The 17,762-nt window shown below is 47.1% G+C and overlaps 1 protein-coding gene across 2 annotated transcripts in view; it reads left to right on the plus strand.

Moving 5' to 3' along the window:
- LOC139155615 (zinc finger protein 91-like) overlaps positions 1-17,762 on the plus strand; it is a 67,068-nt gene that overhangs the window by 1,372 nt on the left and 47,934 nt on the right. Inside the window, exons 1-5 of one of the 2 annotated variants that reach the window (XM_070730816.1) lie at positions 6,781-7,403; positions 7,729-8,332; positions 8,597-8,711; positions 8,812-8,879; positions 9,063-9,192. The exons of the other annotated variant lie outside the window; for it this stretch is intronic. Coding sequence (XP_070586917.1) covers positions 7,919-8,332; positions 8,597-8,711; positions 8,812-8,879; positions 9,063-9,192 — 727 coding nt within the window. The 5' untranslated portion in view covers positions 6,781-7,403; positions 7,729-7,918. Of the gene's footprint in view, positions 1-6,780; positions 7,404-7,728; positions 8,333-8,596; positions 8,712-8,811; positions 8,880-9,062; positions 9,193-17,762 lie in introns of those variants that run through there. 2 annotated transcript variants of the gene reach the window in all.

Raw genomic sequence — 17,762 nt, forward strand, 5'->3', positions numbered from 1 at the left:
ATTCAAAGTGTTGTTAATGGCCTTTAAAGCCCTACATGGCATTGGACCAGAATACCTCCAGAACCACCTTCTACCGCACGAATCCCAGCGGCCGATAAGGTCCCACAGAATTGGCCTTTTCTGGGTCTCGTTGACTAAACAATGTTGTTTGGCGGGCCCCAGGGGAAGAGCCTTCTCTGTGGCGGCCTTGGCCCTCTGGAATCAACTCCCCCCAGAGATCAGAACTGCCCCCACCCTCCTTGTCTTTCACAAATTACTTAAGACCCACCTATATCAGCAGGCATGGGGGAACTGAGACACCTCCCCAGGCTTTTACATTTTATGTATGGTATGCGTGTGTTGCATGGTTTTTAAATGATGGGGGTTTTTTTAGCTGTTTTTCAATATTAGATTTGTTTCCATTGTAACATTGTTATTGTTCTGAGCCCCCCTTGAGTCTCCGGAGAGGGGCAGCATACAAATCTAATAAATTATTATTATTAATTATTATTATAAGAAGATCCACACAGGGAGGAAGCCGTATAAATGCATGCATCTATCTCATCATAAAAGTATCCATGCTCGAGAGAAACTATGGCCTTAGCAATTCCACTTAGATTTATATATTCCTCCATAGGGCTTTACCACTTTACCTCGGGGCAGTGTGCAAAGCCAGCATATTGACCCCAGCAATCTGGATCTTCATTTTAGTGACCTCAGAAAGATGAAAGGCTGAATCCACTGCTAAAAGCCATCAATAGGAGTTGAAGGCGTTTCCAATAAAATGTCACATTGAATCTTTTCCATTTCCACTTATTTAGAAATTCTCCATCCATTTTCTTGCTCACATATTTTTTTCTCATCCAGAATTTGCATTTCTTGTTGAAAGAAACAGTCACAACTTTCACTTTGTAAAATCGCTGCATTTTTTTCAGTTAATCCACAAGGATTTTTAATGTTCCCAGATGCAACTGGGTTTACAGTGATCCCCCGGTTATTGCGAGGGTTCCGTTCCAGGACCCTCTGCAATGAGCGGGTTTTCGCGAAGTAGCGCTGCGGAAGTAAAAACACCACCTGCGCATGCGCGATCTTTTTTTTGTTTTGTTTTAAGGCCGCGCATGCGCAGACGGTGGGGCGACGGCAGTTCGGAGGCTGGCAATGGTTATTTTCATGCCGGCCACCCCCTCCATTCCAATTTGAACCTGGGTTTTTTTGCTCTCAAGCTTCTAGCCCTCAGTGAGAACACTTACACTTATGATTTTCCATTCCAATTTGAACCTGGTTTTTTTGCTCTCATGCTTCTAGCCCTCAGTGAGAACACTTGCCACTTATGATTTTCCATTCCAATTTGAACCTGGTTTTTTTTGCTCTCATGCTTCTAGCCCTCAGTGAGAACACTTACACTTTGATTTCCAAGTCCATTTTGAACCTGGTTTTTTGGCCCTCATGTCCTCCTTCCATCCCTCCCTCCTTCCATCCCTCCTTCCTTTGGTAAAAAGCACTTAAACAATGACAGAATAAAAAACCCCACTCCTCACCTGTGTTTGAATTTCATTCACTCAGTCATTCATTCATTCTTCTCTATGCCACTCAGTCCCAACACTTTCAACCCACAAATTACCATTTCCCATCCCCTGTACTGTACCTCCACCTGTACCTGTACTTTACACATTGAATAACACACTTAGTCATCCTGATAGAAACAATAAAAATATTTATTTACATTTTTACATTTTTTGGGGGGGGGGGGTTAGCATAACTAGGATAAATCGGGATCTTCTTCTATCACCATGTCTACAATGGACGCTGCAGGTGATGTTGTGGCAGACCTCTTGGTTTTCGTGACAAACATAGTTATGGGCAGTTGTTGGTGCAGTTTCTTTTCCTTGGCTAACATGGCTCTGTATGGTGCAATGGTGTTGTCAAGGGAGGCCTTAAAGTGTATAGAGCGAGTCATGTTTGGATCCCAAAGTTCCACCATGCGTTGTACATGTGCAGCAGCTCTGTTCAGTTCTGCAAGCCGCTCAAGCTTTAGGCCAACATCTTCTTCCTCAGCTTCTTCAGCTCCCTCCTCTTCTTCACTCGCTGACCTGGTCAGCTCCTCCAGATCTTTGTCTGTCAGTGGTAGGCCATGCTCATCAAGCAAACCATTGACTTCCTCTGGTGTCATGTCAACGAAGCCTTCTCCACCCACTGCCTGTGCCAGCTTCACAGAGTTCTGGACTGCAGCATGTTGAATTTCTTCGGGAGCAAATCCCCTGTGATGATTCACCACTTCTGGCCACAATTTCCTCCAGCAGGCATTCATTGTCTGTGACTTCATATCCATTAAGGCACTCTGAATGTTCTTCAGACAAGATGCAATTGTGTACTGACGCCAGTAGGCCTTCAATGTGAAGTTTTGATCAGCATCCATTGCTTCCACGATGCTTGCAAGAGAATTGCGCGTGTACAGTGCCTTAAATGCGCGGATAATACCTTGATCCATTGGCTGGATAAGCGATGTGGTGTTTGGTGGCAAGAATTCGACTTCCACCCCATCATGTTCATGTGCCAGGTCATCATGGCCTCCAGCATTGTCCATTAGGAGAAGCACTTTGAAATCTAGTCCTTTGGCAGCCAAATAATCCTTCACCTGTGGGATGAAGCACTGGTGAAACCAGTCCCGCGTGAGGGCTTTTGTAATCCCTGCTTTAGGATTATGCATCCAGTACACTGGCAATGCATTCTTATTTCTGTTCTTGAGGGCTCTTGGATTTTGTGACTTATAAATTAGCCCTGGCTTCAGCAAAAAGCCTGCTGCATTCCCACACATGACCAAAGTCACTCTATCTTTCATGGCCTTAAGGCCAGGGGCTTTGGCTTCATCTTGCATCAAGAAAGTCCGTGAAGGCATCCTCTTCCAGAACAGGCCTGTTTCGTCCATGTTGAACACCTGTTCTGAAAGGTAGCCCCCTTCTGCAATTAGATCTTTAAACGTGCGCCGGACAAAGTTTTCAGCTGCACCTGTATCTGCTGAGGCAGCTTCTCCATGCAATGACACACTCTTCAGGCCATGGCGCCGTTGAAATCTGTCAAACCACCCTTTGCTTGCTGTGAATGTGGCTGGGGCTGAAGAAGCAGAAGATGTTGATGGCTGGGGGTCTTCAGAGTCAACAGCGCCTTCATCTACAGAGAATGACAGGAAAGGGAGAGAGAAGTGACTTGAATGAAAGCATACAGTACAGTCCTTCCATCCCTCCCTCCCTCCTTCCATCCTTCTCTCCCTCCCTCCCTCCTTCCATCACTCCCTCCTTCAATCACTCCCTCCTTCCATCACTCCCTCCTTCCATCCTTCCATCACTCCCTCCTTCCATCACTCCCTCCTTCCATCCTTCTCTCCCTCCCTCCCTCCCTTCTCTCCCTCCCTCCCTCCTTCCATCACTCCCTCCTTCCATCACTCCCTCCTTCCATCCTTCTCTCCCTCCCTCCCTCCTTCCATCACTCCCTCATTCCATCCTTCTCTCCCTCCCTCCCTCCTTCCATCACTCCCTCCTTCCATCCTTCTCTCCCTCCCTCCTTCCATTCTCTCCCTCCCTCCCTCCTTCCTTGAAAAACACTTAAATACAGTATGTAATGACAGAATAAAAACCCCCAGCCCTTACCTGGGTCTCCCTCATCTGCATCTGTGTCCTCAAGACGGTTGTACAATTGCTGCGCCTTGGTTCGTATAGTGTTCGTATCCAAAGCAATGCTCTTTTTTCGGCAGTCTTCTATCCACACAGACAAAGCAGCTTCCATCTTCATGAGGCGTTTGTTTCTAGGCGTCACTATTCTTTTTGCACCCTTGTTGAATGATATCAGAGAAGTTTGCCTTATCTTCTTCTCCTCTTTCCTAATGTATCGCACAGTCGATTCGTTGATCCCATAATGCCGACCAACCTCTACATTAGAACGTCCCGCTTTGAGCATGTCCAAAAGTTCTATCTTCTCCGTGATTGTCAGCATCTTCCGGGTCTTTTTAGCATCGCCGGCTCCACTACGGGTGCAACGTTTAGGTGCCATCTTCTTCCACGAAGTCTTCACAAAGAGCTCCAAGACACAACTCCAAGACACGCAAGCTCCAAGACACGCAAGCTCCAAGACACGCAAGCTCCAAGACACGCAAGCTCCAAGACACAACTCCAAGACACAACTCCAAGACACAACTCCAAGACACGCAAGCTCCAAGAAACGGCTGCAAAAGTTGCAAGTTGCAAAGCAAAGCAAAGCAAAGCTGAGCAAACAACACTGATTGGCCGAGATTTCTGCCCATCAGCAATGACAACGGTGATTGGCTGAAATTTTGCTGTATCACCATTGCCATTGCAATGGCAAAGCTGATTGGCCGAGATTTCGGCCAACCAGCAATGCTACACGTCAGTTTGGTCAGTTTGGGCGGGAAAAACCGCGCACGTATTTTTAACTTTTGTTTTGTTTTGAAAAATCGCGATGTAGCCTGTAAAGCGTTTCGCAACGATCGAGATGGTAGCAATTGCTCAAAAATCGCAAATTAGCCTGTTCGCAATGATCGGGAACGCAATAACCGGGGGATCAGTGTATTATGAAAAACAAAACCCAAACTATAAATGTTCCTTCTCTAGGGGGCAACCAGTCTAGATCCCAACTTTAATTTACAAAGAACAAATGGAATGTTTTTCAGCATTATATAGAATTAACACTGAAGAATTAAGACTGAAGTGGACTTTGTTGTTGCTGTTAATTCTGTGGACATTAATTTTTATGGACATTATTGACCTTGCCTCGAGTTCTACTTTTAGTGATAGGCTCCTCAAACATGGGACTGTTATTGACTGATATCACCATTCTAACCATCATAGGAAATAATCAAGAGCTGGCTGATTTATTCCATCTTATTTATCTTACATTAATGCATTGTTTAGTTTAGTTTATTTGGATTTGTATGCCGCCCCTCTCCGAAGACTCGGGGTGGCTAACAACAATAAAAAACAATGTAATAAATCTAATATTAAAAAGTAATCTAAAAAACCCCAATCATACCAACAAGCATACCATGTATAAATTCTATAAGCCTAGGGGGAAGGGAGAAAAAATTTTCAATTCCCCCATGCCTGACGACAGAGGTGGATTTTAAGGAGCTTGCGAAAGGCAAGGAGGGTGGGGGCAACTCTGATATCTGGGGGGAGCTACTTCCAGAGGGTCGGGGCCGCCACAGAGAAGGCTCTTCTCCTGGGTCCCGCCAAATGACATTGTTTAGTCGACGGGACCCGGAGAAGGCCAACTCTGTGGGACCTAACCGGTCGCTGGGATTTGTGCGGCAGAAGGCGGTCCCGGAGGTATTCTGGTCCGGTGCCATGAAGGGCTTTATAGGTCATAACCAACACTTGTAATGTTGCCTTTTTGATATTTGATATTTTAAATTAGATTTATATTATTTTAAATGGTAGGGGGGAGAGCTTGTACATGACTGTATGAGAAACTGGAGGAGTCGGGGGCAGAAGCTGGAACCTCCCCTGCTGGATGGCTTGATGTGGATGATAAGGGGATGAATGAATCAGGCATGGCTGGTTGTTGGGTCTTGGCAGATGAGTGGGAGGTCCGTGGAGTTGGAGAAGGGAGCTCTCGGGGGCAGGAGGGCCAGTCAGGATGAGGAGAAACAGGTATTTATTTATTTATTGGATTTGTACGCTGCCCCTCTAAGTAGATTCGGGGCGGCTAACAACAGTGATAAAACAGCATATAATAATAATCCAATACTAAAAACAGTTAAAAACCGATTATTATAAAAACCAAACATACATACAGACATACCATGCATAAAATTGTAGAGGCCTAGTGGGAAAGGGTATCTCAATTCCCCCATGCCTGGGGCAGAGGTGGGTTTTAAGCAGCTTACGAAAGGCAAGGAGGGTGGGGGCAATTCTAATCTATGGGGGGACTTGGTTCCAGAGGGCCGGGGCCGCCACAGAGAAGGCTCTTCCCCTGGGTCCCGCCAAGCGACATAGTTTAGTTGACGCGACCTAACTAGTTGCTGGGATTCGTGCAGCAGAAGGCGGTCCCTGAGATAGTCCCTGAGACAAAAAGAGGAATAGAGGGAGAAAGAGAAAAGGAGAGAGCGAGAAAGAGATAAAAAGAGAGAGAAAGATAGAAAATAAGGTGGGGGGCACATCTATTTTGCCAGCCCTCGGATGGGCCATGGGGATCCGGTGTATGTGGAGGGAGGGGTCCCCAGCTTCTGTTCTGCAGAGGGGAAGCCAAAGCCCCTGCATGCGTTATGCAGAGTGCCAGTGTTTGGGGCAAGGTGGGGGGTGGGAGTCTTCCTTAAACCCCATTTCTTTGGCGGGGCTAAGAGGCCTGCATAGCAGGGCTGGTGTGTTGCTGAAGGTCTTGTCGAGGGAGAACAGTGGAGCCCCCCCCACTCCCATCCCCAGGGAAGAGGGTTCTGGCATCACTGCCACTGGCTTTGGAAAGAAGCCCCCGGCCTCTTCAGGGGGTGGAGGGAGGGGTCCGTAGTGCAGGGCTGGACAATGGCTGAAGACCAGTTGACTGCAGCTTTCAGAATTCCTCAGCCAGGAATATGGAGAAGACAGTTTGAAAATTTAAAAGAGAAGGAAGGAAGGAGGGAGGAAAAGAAGAGAAAAAAGGAAAGAGAAAGAAAAAAAAGAAAGGAAGGGGATGGGGAGGGAGGGAGGGAAGAAGGAAGGAAAAGAAAAACAAAAAGAGAAAAAAGAAAGAAAAAGGGAAGGAAGGAAGAAGGGAGAGGCCCAGGCACTTAGGCTGTATGGGGCCCCAAAATTCCTGATGGCGGCCCTGGGAAAGGCTCTGCTAAATAAACAAAGAAAGATCTAGAAAGTCTCTGGAAAAAGCGCAAGGCAGAGCAACCAAGATGGAGGCTGAAGGAGACGAAACCCGGTTGCTGGAACTGGGCCTTTCCCGTTCTGAGGCCCCTGATGGCCCCTCCCCTCCCCCCTCAATGGGGAAGCCGAGCGGAGGGAAGAGGGGGAGGAAGGGCCCAACCGCCCTAGAAACGCCTCAGGAGAAATGCCGGAACCTCCTTCCAGCCATTTGGGTCCCTAGAGAAGGGGAGGAAGAAGGAAGCACAGACGCCGAAGCCTTTGTCGGGCAGGGAGCCTCCAAAAGGGGCCTTTCAGGCCCGCCCCCTCCCTTCCCTCACCCCTGCGTTCCTCTTTCCCGCCTTTTCTCCCATCCTGGCACTTTGCCCCAAGGCCACCAGAGGGCGCGCTCTGCCAAGGGAAGTTAACTCCAGGCGCTTCCCCATTGCAGGGCGGGGCTTTGCAGAGGAGGCAGAGACGGAAGTGACATCACCGAACGTTGCCGCTCTGGACGCTACACTCGCTCTCCTTAACGGCTGGTGCTCGTAGGAGACGGAGAGTCCGGTGGGAGGACATCCAGGCCTGCGCCAGGTGAGGGGGGGGGCTCCCTGCAAGAGAAGCGGGGAAATGGGGGGTGTGTGGACTTTGCGGAGACCCAGCAAGAGAGGAGACGGCGGGCGAGGAGGAGACGGAGGAGGCGGGATTCGCCCCAGGCTCCCCGAGGGCCCGATCCTGTCTCCGGAGGGGGAGAGAAGCGGGGCGGCCTCTGCAGCTGCCTCCTTCCCGGCCCTGCTCGGGAGACCTGGGCCCTGCGCTGGGATGAGCCTCTTGGGGCTCCGGGCAGGTTGGGGGAAGGTCGCTCAGGGGCTGAATTCCACCTTCTCCTTCTGGGCCTTTGTTTTCCCTTCCACCTCAGAGACAGAAACCGGAAGCCATTTGAGGTCTTTGCAAGGCCCCATTTTCTCCTGGGGGAAGAAGAAAAGAGCGGGATCACCTGGAGGGATCCGTCCTGTGTTCCCAGAAATGGTCCCGTGAAGGAAAAGGCATCTGGAGACCCACAAGAGTCCTTGGACCCCTTTGGAGTTGCTCTGCAGGACGGAGAAAGGATGGAGATCCCACCTGTTGCAAAGGGGGGAAGCGGAAAAGGCCCTGCAGCCGCTCAGCCTGGGAAGGGGGGGAAGCTCTGGACAAGACCCGGGCAGAAGATCCTGGAGGAAGAACCCATCCTCCCTTCAGAAGTTCAGCCCTGGAACTCCATCCACTACCAGAAAGCTGAGGGTCCCCGAGGACTTTGCAGCCGACTCCACAACATTTGCAGGCGATGGCTGAGGCCAGAGAAGCACACGAAAGCCCAGATGGTGGACCTGGTAGTTCTGGAGCATCTCCTGTCCCTTCTGCCCCCAGAGATGGAGGGCTGGGTGAGGGAGTGTGGAGCAGAGACCAGCTCCCAGGCGGTGGCCCTGGTGGAAGGCCTCCTCCTGAGCCAGGCGGAGGAGCGGAACGGGCAGGTCCAGTTGCAGGTGAGACACTTTAGGGAGCTGAGAAGGGAATAGAGAACATATTTAAATATTTCAGCCCTCCTTCCCAAACTTCTCTGGCATTCATCACATATGGCAATTCTCCAATTCTTGTAGGACATTGTTCCTCAACCTCACGGATGGAAATTGGGGACTTTGAGGTTGTGTTGCCAATCTGGAAGTCTGCTTTGTGTCCTGTGACATATCCACAATAATAATAATAATAATAATAAATTCTGTTTCTTTTTTCCTTCCTCCTATTTGAAGTGCGGCACTGTGGAGATCAGAGATCTCGAGCGAAATCAGAATCCATCAAATCCCCCTCAGAGGTCAATTCCCTGGAGGATCCCTTGGGAAGATCCAAGTCAGGACACCACAGAAGGTAATGAAGATTGTCCATCTGTCTCACCTTTGTTCTCTCTTCTCTTTTATAGAATATCTCCTATTTTGTTAATTATGCATTTTGAAATTATTCCTTACAGAGAAACAAAGAATGAAGCTTTCTGGTTTTTATGACGGAGATCAAACAACGGTAGAACCTCCAAATCAAGTAAGAAAGGGAAAAGTTTTGTCTTGTCTGGAAATTGGAGTTCCCCTTCCATCCTCTTGTCTAAATGAATGATGAAGATGAACAGATTTTTATTTACTTATTTATTTATTCAACTTGTATGCTGCCCAGTCCTGAAGGATTTTTGCAAATTCTCTTGTTCTGTTCTTTTTTCCCTGTGTTCAGGAGAGCCCTGTGTCCTTCGAGGAGGTGGCTGTGTCTTTCTCTGAGGAGGAATGGTCTCAGCTGGATCCTGACCAGAAGGCGCTGCATTCGGAAGTCATGCTGGAAAACCATAGGAACGTGGTCTCTCTGGGTAAGAGTTTTCTAATTGCCAATCAGAGAGTTCAAGAAGACAGATTATAGTTAATTTTTTAAATTATAAAATTTAAATTATGAGGTATCGTCAGGAAAGGATCTGGCCTTCTCATGGTCCAAAGAAAGAAAAAGTCAATGTCTCTTTGCTTGGATGCTTTCTGTGCCATTCCTTATCTGTATTTTCTGTTTCTATTTGGACTTAGCTGTTGGGGCTGAAAAGAACGAGGTGGGCCTTTATGTATCCTTCGGAGGTCATGTGAGAGGAGTGTGTTGTCATTTGTCCCCTCAAACATCCAAAATTGTCTGAGAAAAGAACGTTCACAACCAAACTATCAGGATTCCAAATAGTATCCAAAACTAAATCAGAATCTGAGGCAAAGTATTCCTTGAGATCTAGTCCCAAAATAAGAGTGTTGCAGCATCACGGCCGTCACCTATGACATAAAGAGCTGATAGATAAATTAGTGAAGATTGGACTTAATCCCTGGATAGTTCAGTGGATTTGCCATTGGCTGAAGCGTAGACATCAGAGAGTTATTGTTAATGGCGAGTATTCTGAGCAGAGACTGGTTACAAGCGGTGTGCCACAAGGGTCTGTTCTGGGTCCTATTCTTTTTAATATCTTTGAGTGACATAGGGGAAGGTTTGCCTATTTGCCGATGACTCTAAAGTGTGCAATAGGGTTGATATTCCTCGAGGCGTCTGTAATATGGCAAATGATTTAGCTTTACTAGATAAGTGGTCAAAGCAACGGAAACTGCAGTTTAATGTTTCCAAATGTAAAATAATGCACTTGGGGAAAAGGAATCCTCAATCTGAGTATTGTACAGTGGTACCTCGAGATACGAGTTTAATTCGTTCCGGACCTGGGCTCTTAAGTCGAGCAGCTCTTATCTCGAACGACTTTTCCCCATAGGAATTAATGTAAATAATTTTAATTGGTTCCAGCCCTCAAAAAACTCACAAAGTTAGTCTAAATTATGCAGAAAGACATGTTTTTAATGAAGAAATGTACATGTACATATAAATGAATAATGAAGTTTCTTTCACTTAACTTGTAAACTTTCTTAAACTTTTAAATTTACATATGTTCAACTTCTCTGCCACCCAATCCTGTAGGACAGAGGTCCCCAACCCTTTTTGCACCAGGGACCGGCTTTAAGCGATCAAGAGAGGAATGGGTGAATGAATGGACGGAGGGTGGGAAGGAAGGAAGGAAAGAGGGAAGGGACAGGAACAGAGGAAGGAAGCAAGGAAACTTATGAAAGGGGAGAGTAAGAGAGGAATGAGTGAAGGGAGGGAGGGAGGGAGGGAAGAAGGTGGGAAGGAGAAAGAAAAGAAGAAATAGAGGAAGGGAAGGTAAAAGAGAGAAAGAAAAAGAGAAAGAAAGAAAGGGGGAAGGGACAGGAACAGAGGAAGGAAGCAAGGAAACTTATGAAAGGGGAGAGTAAGGGAGGAATGAGTGAAGGGAGGGAGGGAAGAAGGTGGGAAGGAGAAAGAAAAGAAGAAATAGAGGAAGGGAAGGTAAAAGAGAGAAAGAAAAAGAAAGAAAGAAAGAAAGGGGGAAGGGACAGGAACAGAGGAAGGAAGCAAGGAAACTTATGAAAGGGGAGAGTAAGAGAGGAATGAGTGAAGGGAGGGAGGGAGGGAAGAAGGTGGGAAGGAGAAAGAAAAGAAGAAATAGAGGAAGGGAAGGTAAAAGAGAGAAAGAAAAAGAGAAAGAAAGGGGGAAGGGACAGGAACAGAGGAAGGAAGCAAGGAAACTTATGAAAGGGGAGAGTAAGAGAGGAATGAGTGAAGGGAGGGAGGGAGGGAGGGAAGAAGGTGGGAAGGAGAAAGAAAAGAAGAAATAGAGGAAGGGAAGGTAAAAGAGAGAAAGAAAAAGAGCAAGAAAGAAAGAAAGGGGGAAGGGACAGGAACAGAGGAAGGAAGCAAGGAAACTTATGAAAGGGGAGAGTAAGAGAGGAAGGAGTGAAGGGAGGGAGAGAGGGAAGAAGGTGGGAAGGAGAAAGAAAAGAAGAAATAGAGGAAGGGAAGGTAAAAGAGAGAAAGAAAAAGAAAGAAAGAAAGGGGGAAGGGACAGAAACAGAGGAAGGAAGCAAGGAAACTTATGAAAGGGGAGAGTAAGGGAGGAATAAGTGAAGGGAGGGAGGGAAGAAGGTGGGACGGAGAAAGAAAAGAAGAAATAGAAGAAGGGAAGGTAAAAGAGAGAAAGAAAAAGAAAGAAAGAAAGAAAGGGGGAAGGGACAGGAACAGAGGAAGGAAGCAAGGAAACTTATGAAAGGGGAGAGTAAGAGAGGAAGGAGTGAAGGGAGGGAGGGAAGAAGGTGGGAAGGAGAAAGAAAAGAAGAAATAGAGGAAGGGAAGGTAAAAGAGAGAAAGAAAAAGAGCAAGAAAGAAAGAAAGGCAACTTCAAAGAAAGGCTCACTGAGCATCTCTCTCTCTCTCTTTCTATCCCTCTCTTTCTCTCTCTCCCCCCTCTCTCTTTCTCTCCCCCTCCTGGACTCCCGGATCGCTCGCTTCTCCGGAAAAGCATCGCGCCTTTTCACTAACCTTCCCTGTGTTTCGGAAGCCTCCGAACGCCGTGCGGTTTCAGCTTTCCAATCCTTCACGTTACTTCGCCGCTAAATCGTGTGGCAGCAAACATGCTTTGGGGGTTTGGCTGGGGGGGAGAAGTAGCACCTTCCTATCTCCCTCCCCCCCCAGCCAAACCCCCAAAGCATGTTTGCTGCCACACGATTTAGCCAGGACAGGAGTGAAGTAACGTGGACGATTGGGGAGCTTCCAATCCTTCACGTTACTTCGCCGCTAACTCCTGAGGCGCGGAAGTTCGCCTTTGGTGTTTGGCTTCAGAAGCAGCGTGGCTGTTTTAAAACGTCGCTGCCGGCCTGGGGGGCTTTGCAGAACCCCCCCAGGCCGGCAGCGGCGTTTTAAAACAGCCCCGCCGCTTCTGAAGCCAAACGCCAAAGGCGAACTTCCGCGCCTGAGGAGTTAGCTCGCAAAAGGCGCGCCTGTTTTAAAAGATCGCTGCTGCTCTGGGGGGGGGGGGTTTCCAGCTACCCCCGAGCCCCCAACCCGGGCTCGGGGGTAGCTGGAAAGCTCCCCCAGAGCAGCAGCGATCTTTTAAAACAGGCGTGCAGCTTCTCCGCTGACTCCTAAAGCGGGGAAGTTCGCCAGGAGTCAGCGGAGAAGCTGCGCGCCTGTTTTAAAAGATCGCTGCTGCTCTGGGGGGGTTTCCAGCTACCCCCGAGCCCCCAACCCGGGCTCGGGGGTAGCTGGAAAGCTCCCCCAGAGCAGCAGCGATCTTTTAAAACAGGCGCGCAGCTTCTCCGCTGACTCCTAAAGCGGGGAAGTTCGCCAGGAGTCAGCGGAGAAGCTGCGCGCCTGTTTTAAAAGATCGCTGCTGCTCTGGGGGGGGGGGTTTCCAGCTACCCCCGAGCCCCCAACCCGGGCTCGGGGGTAGCTGGAAAGCTCCCCCAGAGCAGCAGCGATCTTTTAAAACAGGCGCGCAGCTTCTCCGCTGACTCCTAAAGCGGGGAAATTCGCCAGGAGTCAGCGGAGAAGCTGCGCGCCTGTTTTAAAAGATCGCTGCTGGTCTGGGGGGGCTTTCCAGCTACCCCCGAGCCCGGGTTGGGGGCTGGAAAGCCCCCCCAGACCGGCTGCGATCTTTTAAAACAGGCGCGCAGCGCGCAGCGCCCCTCTCGCAGCCCTGTCAGTTCCGAGCTGCGAAAGGGACGGAGAAAGCCCTCTCTCGCAGCGAAAGCGCTCCCAGCCAGGGAGAGCGTTCAGATCCCCCCACCCCCAGCAGAGAGCGTTCAAATCCCCCCACCCCCAGCAGAAGCCAAGGACCCGCAGAGTGGGGCGGCAGGGGAGGCGACCGCCTCTCCACTCACCAAGTGCCGGGATACGAGCTGAGAAGAGCCGGGCTGGTTTGCTTTCCTTCCTTCCCGCGCTGATGCAAAGCAAAGCGTCACGCCCCCCTGATGCTTTTGGCGGCAAAAGAGCCCAGCGTCACTTCGGAAGCCGCCGAAAGTGTCAGGGGGGCGTGACGCTTTGCTCTGCATCAGCGCGGGAAGGAAGGAAAGCAAACCAGCCCGGCTCTTCTCAGCTCGTATCCCGGATTTGAGCTCGGGAGACGAACAAAAATGTCTCTCCCCTCCCAGCTCTTATCTCGAGTAGCTCGTAAGTAGAGCTGCTCGTATGTTGAGGTTCCACTGTATTGGCAGTTCCGTTTTAGCAAAAACTTCAGAAGAGAAGGATTTAGGGGTAGTGATTTCTGACAGTCTCAACATGGGTTAACAGTGCAGTCAGGCCAGTAGGGAAAGCAAGTAGGATGCTTGGCTGCATAGCTAGAGGTATAACAAGCAGGAAGAAGGAGATTGTGATCCCACTGCATAGAGTGCTGGTGGTGAGACCACATTTGGAATACTGTGTTCAGTTCTGGAGACCTCACCTACAAAAAGATATTGAGAAAATTGAACAGATCCAAAGACGGGCTACAAAAGTGGTGGAAGGTCTCAAGCATAAAACGTATCAGGAAAGACTCAATGAACTCAATCTGTATAGTCTGGAGGACAGAAGGAAAAGGGGGGACATGATCGAAACATTTAAATATGTTAAAGGGTTAAATAAGGTCCAGGAGGGAAGTGTTTTTAATAGGAAAGTGAACACAAGAACAAGGGGACACAATCTGAAGTTAGTTGGGGGAAAGATCAAAAGCAACGTGAGGAAATATTATTTCACTGAAAGAGTAGTAGATCCTTGGAACAAACTTCCAGCAGATGTGGTTGGTAAATCCACAGTAACTGAATTGAAACATGCCTGGGATAAACATAGATCCATCCTAAGAAATAGTATAAGGGCAGACCAGATGGACCAAGAGGTCTTTTTCTGCCGTCAATCTTTATGTTTCTATGACAGCAGAGGTGCTGCAACGTTCACCCTACATATTCTTCTATCCCCTTCCGCAGGGGCTTACAGTGTTTTTCAGAATATAAGACACATTTTTCTCCACAAAGAAAGTGGGTGGGAATGTTGGTGGTTCTTACAGAGCGATTACAGACCTGTTTTTGGCCTCCCAAACCTGTTTTTGCCTAAAGTACTGCAGTCTGAGATCACACAAGATTAATACCCTGTGTCCTGGCGCTACTGGTCTTGTGTCATCTCGCACTGAACTACTTTAGGTTCTCCCTTCGCTGTGAACTGAGTGGACAAATGTGGGACCTGTGGAGGCCAAAAACCTAGATGCGTCTTATGGTCAGAATAATACGGTGCATTGTGACAATGTGGCAACCTGTCAGTTCTTAAAAGAACACAGGTCTAGAGAACTACAGTGTGAGATCCTGCAAGACTAGTAGCTTGAGCTCTTGTGTTACTGGTCTCGTGTGATCTCGCACTGAAGTGAAGGCATGCAGCCCTCCTTCGGTGGGTCGACCTCTAGGGAGGCACAGCATGCCATGATTGCCACATCAGAATGAAGCGACAGAGAAAGTTTTCTCGATGAGACGACCGGTTAAATCAAGATCGTTCTTTTTTATTGTGTGTCACTTTTCCTGACATGTGGTACAGAATAACCAATTCGCGAACACCACATACATTAAGCCATCCCCCTACTACCATTCACTCTTGCACCATATAAGGCTTCCCTTGTGGCTTCATTATAGGTAATTAACGGAAGCTCCATTCTTTGCCTTTTCCTGGATTGTGTGTTTACTGGTGATTAGCAAAGGAATGAGAGTAAGGCATATATTTCCTTATATGGAAGTTAGCTATAGGTTTTCTTCATGCTGTATATCAAGTTAATTATTTCCCAACATGGTCATGGATTCTGCAGCTTGCTTACTCAGCCTGGACTTTGCTTCCTTTCAATAGAGGAAGAATTAAGGTTTTATACAGCAACCATTAGGCTTAAAACATCACTCTCCAGTAATATTTTATTCCTAAATTTCAGTGCCTATAAACCTATTATTACAACACTGAAGTCCTTACAAAATAATACTATAAAGGGATATAGCATTGCTTCCAGCTGTACGGATTCAGCTCCAGTGATCTTAGAAGCCGATGTCTTAGAAGAACTTGAACGATTAAAGATAAATAAGGCAATGGGTCCAGATGGCATCCACCCCAGAGTTCTTAAAGAACTCAGATCTGTCATTGCTACCCCCCTGACTGATTTCTTTAACCAATCCCTGTTAACAGGAGATGTTCCTGAGGATTGGAGAATGGCCAGTGTTGTGCCTATCCACAAGAAGGGCAGTAGAGAAGAAGCTGGTAACTACAAGCCAGTTAGCTTGACATCAGTTATAGTTAAAATGATGGAGACTCTACTCAAAAAGAGGATAAATCAGTACCTAAAAAACAATAACTTATTGGACCCAAATCAGCATTGCTGTAGTAGAAATAAAAAGAGGACACATTTTCTTGTGGGTGATTCGACTGTTGGAGGTGTTGATTTGGGACAGAGCAAGGATGTGGTGAAGGTGCTGAGGTGTCTCCCAGGGGCCACTGCCAGCAGGGACAGGAGGCGGATTACAAACATTGTTAAGACTGTGAGTAAAGGTAATAATGTTGATGTGGTGGTGCATCTTGGCACAAATGATTTGTCCCAGAGAAATGTTAATGTAGTAAAAAGAGATTTTCAATGTTTAAGTGTGGAGCTGGGTAAAATAACTCATTCAGTTACTTTCTCAGAGGTGTTACCGGTTTGTGGCCAAGAGGATAAAACAACGTGTATCAGAGAGTTTAATGTGTGGTTAAGGCAGTGGTGTAAAGCTGAAGGTTTTGGCTATGTAAGTCATGATGTCAGTAGGTGGTCTAATAGGGAGTTGTTTAGGAGGGATGGTTTGCATCCAGGTGCTCGGTGAGGAATTCAGAACTTTTTTGGACAGGCATTTAAACTAGGTAAAGGGGACAGAGATGTAACTGATGTGGGTGATTTCTGTCCCCGACCAATGAGGATAAAGCAGTTTTTGGAAGCTTATGAAAAGGGAGCTGCAAATAATATAGATGTAGTTGTTGATGATAAGGGGCAAACTAATAACGAAAATAATGTTCTTCGGGTAATGTGCACGAATGCTCGAAGCTTGAGCAACAGGCTCTGTGAGTTAATGGCCATAATATCTAGAGATAATTTGGACCTGGTTGCCATAACTGAGACATGGTTTAAGGATTCTAATGAATGGGAAATATCCATACCAGGATATACACTGTATAGGAAGGATAGAATAGAGAGAAGGGGAGGTGGAGTAGCCATTTATATTAAAGAAAGTCTAAAAACAACACTAATTCAAAATACGTGTCAAGATCTAGAGACTCTCTGGATTTGCATGCAAAATAAAGAAGGTTCTGTCATTAGAATTGGGGTGATCTATAGGCCTCCAGGGCAATCCGAGGAATATGACAACAAGATGGTGGATGAAATTACCCAAATGGCAGTAAAGGGAGATATTGTGGTTATGGGTGATTTCAACATGCCTGATGTTGACTGGAATATCCCCAGTGCCCTTACATGCAAAAGTAAGAATATAGTAGAGGCCTTTACAGGAGCAGCTCTGGCACAGCTGGTTAAGACACCAACTAGAGGGGAGAATATTCTAGATTTAGTTTTTACGAATGGGAATTGGGTTTCAGATGTCAAGGTGGGAGAAAATTTAGGTTGCAGTGACCATCTATGTTTGTGGTTTGATGTAAAAACTCATTGTCAGCAATCCTATAATGCAACCAAAGTATTGGATTTCAGAAAAACAAATTTTAATGCAATGGGAGAATATTTAGATAATGAATTAAAGGGGAGGGATAAAATGGCAGGAGCGAGCACCCAGTGGACTGTATTAAAAAAGGCCATCTTAAAAGCCACTGGACTGTATGTAAGACAAATAACTAAAGGTAAAAGGAAGAAGAAACCGCTATGGTTTAGCAATGATGTAAGGGCTATAGTCAATGAAAAAAAGGCTGCCTATAGGAGGTATAAAGAGTCTGGAAGTATAGCTGATAGGGAGGTATATAAAATGAGACAGAAGGAGGCGAAACAGATAATATATGCTGCTAAAGCCTCAAAAGAGGAAGAAATTGCCAAATCTGTAAAGAAGGGGGATAAAACCTTCTTCAGATATATTAGTGATAAGAAGAAGAAAAACTGCGGCATCACGAAGCTTAGTACCGGGAAAAATACATGCATTAATGGGAATAAGGAGATCGCTGACCATTTCAATAGCTACTTCTGTTCAGTTTTCTCAAAAGACACCTTACAAAATAATACTATAGAGGGATATAGCATTGCTTCCAGCTGTACGGATTCAGCTCCAGTGATCTTAGAAGCCGATGTCTTAGAAGAACTTGAACGATTAAAGATAAATAAGGCAATGGGTCCAGATGGCATCCACCCCAGAGTTCTTAAAGAACTCAGATCTGTCATTACTACCCCCCTGACTGATTTGTTTAACCAATCCTTGTTAACAGGAGAAGTTCCTGAGGATTGGAGAATGGCCAGTGTTGTGCCTATCCACAAGAAGGGCAGTAGAGAAGAAGCTGGTAACTACAGGCCAGTTAGCTTGACATCAGTTATAGTTA

The sequence above is a fragment of the Erythrolamprus reginae genome, unplaced genomic scaffold (genome assembly GCF_031021105.1).
Source record: "Erythrolamprus reginae isolate rEryReg1 unplaced genomic scaffold, rEryReg1.hap1 H_33, whole genome shotgun sequence".
In the NCBI taxonomy this organism is placed as follows: domain Eukaryota; kingdom Metazoa; phylum Chordata; class Lepidosauria; order Squamata; family Dipsadidae; genus Erythrolamprus; species Erythrolamprus reginae.